The following is a 7507-nucleotide window of genomic DNA, read 5'->3' on the forward strand; positions in this document are numbered from 1 at the left end:
GAAAGATATATTGAGAAGATTCTAAAACGATTCTGTATGGACAAGGCAAAGCCAGTTGCTTGTCCATTGGCTACACACTTGAAAATAAACAAGACAATGTCTCCCAAGGATGAAGAGGAAAGACAAGAAATGTGCAGTGTTCCATATGCTTCAGCAATAGGCAGTCTGATGTATGCAATGGTCTGTACAAGACCGGATATAGCTCATGCGGTTGGAGTACTTAGTCGTTTTCTTTCAAATCCTGGTAAGACACACTGGGAAGCGGTTAAGTGGCTAATGAGATATCTTCGAGGGACCTCCAAATATGCTTTGTGTTATGGTACTGGAAAGTCACATGTTGAAGGGTTTTCTGATTCAGATATGAGTGGTGATATTGACACAATGAGATCAACTTCAGGGTATTTGTTTACTTTTGGAGGAGGAGCTGTATCATGGCAGTCTCGTCTACAGAAATGTGTTGCTTTGTCTACTACAGAAGCTGAATATATTGCCATTACTGAATGTTGTAAAGAAATGAGATGGATGAAAGAATTGTTGAAAGAAATTGGCATTGCACAAGACAGGTTTGTGGTGTTTAGTGACTCACAGAGTGCTATACATGTGAGCAAGAATCCAAGTTTCCATTCACGTTCAAAACACATCCAAAGAAGGTACCATTGGATCCGTGAAGTGCTCGAGAAGAAGGAGTTATACTTGGAGAAAGTGCATACAGATGAGAACGGGTCAGATATGATGACAAAGGGCTTGCCAAGAGGCAAGCATGAGATATGTTGTGCCAAAGCCGGAATGGTTCTGGCAGGAGCGTCACGATGATGAATGTTTATAGCAACATTCTCCCATGGCTCGGAAGGGGGAGAATTGTTGAGGTGTTCCTTGCCATTGTGGGCGAGTTTAAAATTCCGGGTAAACGGGTCAGGGTTTTCTTTTAGAAAACGGGTTAGAGTATAAATATTTTTTTTGGGTATTTTTCTCATAACAGAGCAAATAGAGAGAGAGAGTGAATTACAGATCTAGGGTTTCAGGTTTCCTTCTTCTTCTTGTTCTTTGGCTGATCCAGAGTGAGAGATTGGGGGAGCTTTTGATTGTGGAGTAGTCCAATCAATCCTAGTGTAATCACTTCTTTCATTTGAGAGCAGGGCATGTAAGTTTCTACTATTGACATTTGTTTGATTTAGTGAAACTTATCCCTCCCGTGGACGTAGGTCGATTTTGACCGAACCACGTATATTGTGTTGTCGTTTATTGCTTTGTGCTATTTCAGTTCTTGGTAATCTGTTTATCGTCATAGACGATTTGGAATCTGATTTGCTACAGGTTTTGATTTCTAAGAAGATCCATAGTTTTGCTGTTGCAAAACCCAACACATAGTGCCATATAAGCAAATTTGGTATCTTTCTATGATTTCTTTTTAACCAAATATTTATTATTACTAAAACATAATTCTAACTTTCTCTCCGATATGAATATCTTTCAACATATCTGGTTTCCATTATATATCCTTCAAACTTATGGCTAATTATATAACATATATGTTCTAATCTCTTGCATCAGGAGGAAAATTCAGGCATCTTCTGCTTCTAGAAAGTGTGGGGAAGTTATTTATAAAGTTATTGTCTAGCTATACCGGAAAACTGCGTGCAGACCTCACATTCTGATTCAGCAATGCAGCCAAATCTCAAACCGTGAATGTTTCTATCAACGTATTTGATATTTTCATTCGATTTCCTGCTGCTTTTGGATTTCAATTTTATTTTCTTGTGATGCTCTTTAACTGGGTGATATTTGGACTACAAGATGTAAGATTTTCTAGAAAAGCAAGTGAAATATGATGTTTGTCATTTATGTTCAGATCTAAAATGGACAACTGTTGAAATCAATGAAGCATAAATATCAATAGTTGATCAATTTCTTGATAGATGATGGATTGATTTTGTTATGAAAAGTGGTATATATGATGATATAACTACAGCTCAGCAGAAAATTCACTATGGATGTAATCTTAATTTTATAATCTGAACAAAAAATAATAATTAATAGGAAATTTTAAACTATGGTAAAAACATATATAATAATAGAAGATGGCTGGTTCTATTAGTTAAAGATTGTTTGTTCACCTTATTAGCGACGCTACCTACCTTTTAGCGACATATATATTAAATATTTTTAATATTAAAAAAAATAAAATTCTTAATATATATTAACAAACTTTTCTCTATTAAAATTTATTTTCTTTTAATTTACAAATTCAAACAATTATAAAATTTACACAAATTAAATTTTATAAATTGATAAAAACACTAATGATATTTTAATTTATTATTTGATTTTGAATAAACAACAATAAAATTTTACAGAAACAAACAAGTATTTCATTCTAATTGTGAAATATATAAATAATTGTGAAAAATACATATTTTATTCAATCAATGGAACAATTATATTGCTTTATATATATATGTAAAAACAAATGCAAAACAAGCTAAAAATGCAATTAACCCTTCCTCCACCAAGAGAAATCCTAGGAGAAATACATACCTTTTCATACCTGAAAACAAATACAGAAAGTATTATTAATAAAACAAAATCTTAAGAGATGAAATAGAAGTGTAGAAGTATATAATTCTGTATTTACCTTTTCTGCAATCCCTTCCTCTTCCTCTTGCAATAGGATATCTACATGGAAGTTTCTATGACCAAGTCTTGCTCGAAGGGAACGTAAAAGTGCGATAACATTGTCTGCTTCTTCAGAGAACAACAACTTAGGACAATTCCTGATATACAAGCTCTGAAGTGAATCTATATTGAGGCTTCCAAATTCATCCAGTGATATCGTCAACTCGGGGCAATCCTCAATATGCAAATTTTTGAGAGAGTTGAGGTTCATGACACCTCTAGTTGGTTTTCCTCCAAGAGACACTAATTCCTTACAACCTGAAATGTGTAAGGTTTGCAGAGAAGGGAGTTGCATTACCACTCCCTCATCAACCAAACAACTTAACATGAAGGACCACATAATCTTCATATGTTGAAGAGATTGGAAAGTTGATTGTCTTCCTTGTGCTTCATTAAATAAAACAATTATTTTCAATGTATGAAGGTTCAGATGTGTGAGACCACTGAGATTTGAGATGCTACATAACAGTTCATCAGAACAATAACCTTCAATAGTTAGTATTTTGAGTGATTCAAAATGTGGCAATGTATGTAGTTTTGGGCAATAAAATATCTCAATCTCGCATAGATTAGGGAATGCTTTAGTGATACTGCAACAGTTTGGAGAATCCAATTCTGTCATATTCCTCATGACACGAATCTCCAATCTCTCTAACAAAGGGAATACTACCATTCCATTGTCATCACTACTATCATCAGTGTTCATGTTGTTGTTGATGGGGAATATGTGCTTCACATTTTCCAACCTGAACAGCTCAAGGTGTGTTAGAGAACCAGCTGACTTTCCTACTAGTTTGGGGACATTCACACCTTTGTAATTCCATATTCTCAACGTCTTAAGACTCGTCGTCGGCACGTCAAGAGCTTCACCCATTTCCTCATGTCTTTTCTTCATCTCATAAGTATCACGCTCATAAGTCCATTTTAACTCCAACCTATTGATATTTAACCTTTTAACAGCAAAAGTTATCCCCCATTTTGCAATAGATGTATCACTAACTCTTTCAAGATTCATAATTCCCAAAGATCCTCTGATATCCAATTCTTTTAATTCATCTAGTTGGCAATGATCAATTTCATTTCCTATCACAAACAAGTTTAATGTTTTGAGGCGTTTCAATTTCCCCATCCCTCGAGGCATGTATTGTAACTCATTGCACCCCTCCAAATAAAAATGTCGCAGGTTAATTAAGTCTTTTGTATTTCTAGGCAAACTTTTTAAGTTGCTACACCAAGAGAGGTTCAGAGTCTGTAAGTTCAAGAGATCACATATACTATCAGGTAACGTTGCTATCCTACTAAATGAAAGGTCTAGGTATCTAAGATGTTTTAGATATCCCACATAACGCAGAGCAATATTAGCCACATTGGGGTCTACTTGAAGGACGCGTAAAGACAGGTATTTCTTCAAGTCACTAAAAATCTCGTTCAAGACATTCAAACTATGAAAGTTTGTGTGATAAAGTATTATTGATTGCAAGCTTTTATCGCAACCTATTTTGTCAGGATAACGAAACGGTGCTTTTTCTATTTCTTTATTAACCATTACTGTTATGTGACGAATTTCTAGTTCAGAAACATAACTTGAACTCTTAGAACCTATGATATGGCATTCACCTTCCATCACATATTGAGCAAGATCGTGCATAAGATCATGCATCTTACATGTTGTCTCTGTTTGGTCTTGAAAAAATGATCTCCGACACAACTCATTCCAAATTGTATTTCCAGAATCATCTAACTCTTGATTTTCAGTTGTAGGAATTAAATCATGGGCCATCCACATTTGGATCAATTTTTCTTTTTCAATTTTAGTATTCTTGGGAAATATAGCACAATAAGCAAAGCATCTTCTCAAATGATAAGGGAGATCATAGTAACTCAACCTTATTCTGCACCATTCATTTTCATCACTAATATCTTTCTTGTCCTTATCTCTCCCATATACTTTACTACTAGAAAGAGACATGGTTTGAAAATGTAACTTTGTGATCTCTAAATAAATTTGATCAAGTTTCTCTTGAACATCCTTAATTTTGAAACCAATTTCATGACGCGACCAAGTGTTGCTAAAAGGATGGGTGATAAAGTTGGTTACCTGGATCAGGGTTGAAGAGGAGGCATTAAGACTTTTGACTTGAAGACGAAGATCTTCAAAGGTGCACTCATCCATGATGTCTCGAACCTCGTATGCTACATCTTTGAGATTCCGCAACCAATCTTTTGTTTGTTTGTCCTTCTCATGCACATTCTTTCTCTCAGCATCCTCAAGTACGGCAGTAATTGAAGATAGAGTGCTCGATAGCTTTTGAAACTCATTCTCAAAACTCCAAAACAAGGAGAACTCATCCTTAATCAGAGGTACCAAGTTTGAAAGCAAACCGTTGATTAGAGCTGCATCAACCATGATGGTAATTGATTACTCTCTCAATAAATCAGATGAATAAATTTATCACAAATGTTAAATCACATATATTTGAATAATCAGATGAATGAACATAAATTGAAATAAATCACATACAAAATGGACCACATTTTCCGTGTGGACCATAGCATGCATGACCCACAATTTCTTTTGAAATTTCTGAGAATTAATTATTGACAGATCTTAACTTATAAGTTAACAAAATTTCTTTTATATTAGATTAAATTAATCTATTCTCACATGAAAGAATTAAGTATAAATTAATATTGGCTTATAATTTTATTTCAAATCAAATATCAACAACTTACTGCTTAAACTCTTTAGGTACACTAATTCTATTTAATAACTATTTATATTGTGTTTTAATAACTACTAAATTTATATTCAAATTCTATTGGAGGTCCAATACTATTTTACCAAGTCTTCTTTTTGTTGTTGTCATATTAGGAATTTAGGAGAGCACCCCTTTGTTGACTTTCAAATTTAATAATTAGGTATACAATTAATACCATCAGTGGGACATCTTTTTTTCATTACATTAATTTCCACATAGAAAGAAAACATTTCCCAATTATATATTCATTTCATTTTTTATTAATTGTTTCACCTTCATAGTGTCAAAGAAAAAATAATGAATAAAATTGTAGCTTACCTAACAACATGATGAAAATAGTTGAAGATTCAAACTCATGACTTTGTAAATATGAGTATCCAATCACCATCTTTCATTCCTACTTGACTCTAGCACTCCCCTTTTTGTGTGGATTGTTTTTTTAAACCAAAGTTTTTTAACTCACAATAATTGTTGAAGGCCTAACTGAATATGAAAACAAAGTTTAGGAACTTTATAATAAAAAAAATAGTTATTTGTAGTTTTCCCTCAAGTCATTGCAACTGGATGAATCCAGGAATTTAAGTTGAGGTGGGCTTGAAAAATATTTGAAATGGGCTTAAGAAATAATGAAAAAATATAAATAAAAAGAATGAATAAACGTAAGTTTTATCCATTTTTTTAATAATTATATAAACAAATAAATTATATAATAAAATAAAATTAGAGGGTTATGTCACATTTCTACCGTAAAAATAAAAAAACATTCGACACACGAGTCCTAACCTAAACCCACCCTGACCCATGTCAAGTGGTCCAAACTCCATATAATGGAAAACACTCTTGTAGAGAAAATAAATTACAATGTATAAAACCTTTGATATCAATATGAATAAAAGCTTTGTTTGACCTAGGCATTCTTCAAAACGTATTTAGTCATATCTGCAAATTGCAAGGCATGCACATTGTTGAAAGGTGAATAGTCATCCACTCATTCCCATGATATTTTGGTGGGGTTACTTGGATCAAAATTATTTATTCAATTTAAAATTTAATTATGTTAATTTAGTGAAATACTTAATTTAATTAAAATTTTAATAAATTAGGTGAAAATTTTAATTTAAAACATAAAGAATCAAATATAGAAGAAGATAATTGATTTGAAATATTTAAAAATAAAAATGATGTGGCAAGTGATGTTTTGTAGCCCTGAAGTTGTATTGTTTTGGTGATCATATGTGTTAGTGATTTTTTCATTGATGTTTATTTTATAATTTATGACATCTTTTTTTTATAACTTGAATTTAACTGATTATTATTATTATTAATATTATTATTATTATTATTATTTTGAGGGTTTTCACAGTTGAGATTTATTTTGTTGTGTAATTGATTTATTTTTGAAATATCTAGCATTACTTCATAGTCATGTCCTTCAAATTAAAACGTTCTTTGTTGAGCTATTTATGTAAACTAAAAACATAATTTGTGTGGAGAAGATGATTCTTGGTTTGGTTGTGTTTTATTTTTTATTTGTTTTTTTAAACGATAAGGTGTCATTTAAATAAAAAAACTCCAAAAAGTAAAAAAAACCTACACGAGTTTAAAAATTAAGGGAAAACAAACATTTGCCTTATTTTAGACGGAAAATAGACAACAATTAGAAAATAACCAATAGAACGTATTACAAACAACTAATTACACTTAGAAATTTAAACCGCCTTGAAATCAATAGACTGAGTGACTTTTTCATAGGGGATGTACCATCTTTGACATATCAACCAATTTGTTTCATAAATGAGTATTCGCCTCCACGTTCAAATGAGTGCATTTCCATCGAAAAATATGTCTCTCTAAACATGCTCAATGTCACTTCGAACTCTAAAAAAATCTCTAACGTTCCGCTCCATCCAAATGTGATAAACACTAGCTGCAAATAAACACTTAAAGACGTTTGAATGGAATACACTATCCCTAACCTTGATGAGAGCAACATTTTTTATATCAATATATTTTCTTTGAAAACTAAAAAGATCTATAGATTGTGGAAAACTTATGTGAGGTTAGAAGCGAGATAA

At 32.3% G+C, this 7507-nt stretch overlaps 1 protein-coding gene across 1 annotated transcript; it reads right to left on the minus strand.

Moving 5' to 3' along the window:
* Positions 1 to 2408: 2408 nt before the first annotated feature.
* LOC124942028 (putative disease resistance protein RGA3) lies at positions 2409 to 5126 on the minus strand. The gene is made up of 2 exons (XM_047482432.1): positions 2633 to 5126; positions 2409 to 2545 (listed from the first exon to the last, which is right to left on the minus strand). Exons 1-2 carry the CDS (start codon positions 5078 to 5080, stop codon positions 2540 to 2542), a joined length of 2454 nt encoding a protein of 817 aa, XP_047338388.1. The 5' UTR covers positions 5081 to 5126; the 3' UTR covers positions 2409 to 2539.
* Between the last annotated feature and the right edge of the window lie 2381 nt (positions 5127 to 7507).

This window comes from Impatiens glandulifera, chromosome 6, assembly GCF_907164915.1.
Source record: "Impatiens glandulifera chromosome 6, dImpGla2.1, whole genome shotgun sequence".
Lineage (NCBI taxonomy): Eukaryota > Viridiplantae > Streptophyta > Magnoliopsida > Ericales > Balsaminaceae > Impatiens > Impatiens glandulifera.

Bases quoted from the DNA above. Each gene is read 5' to 3' on its own strand.
- LOC124942028 (XM_047482432.1), bottom strand. From the start codon at position 5,080: ATGGTTGATGCAGCTCTAATCAACGGTTTGCTTTCAAACTTGGTACCT.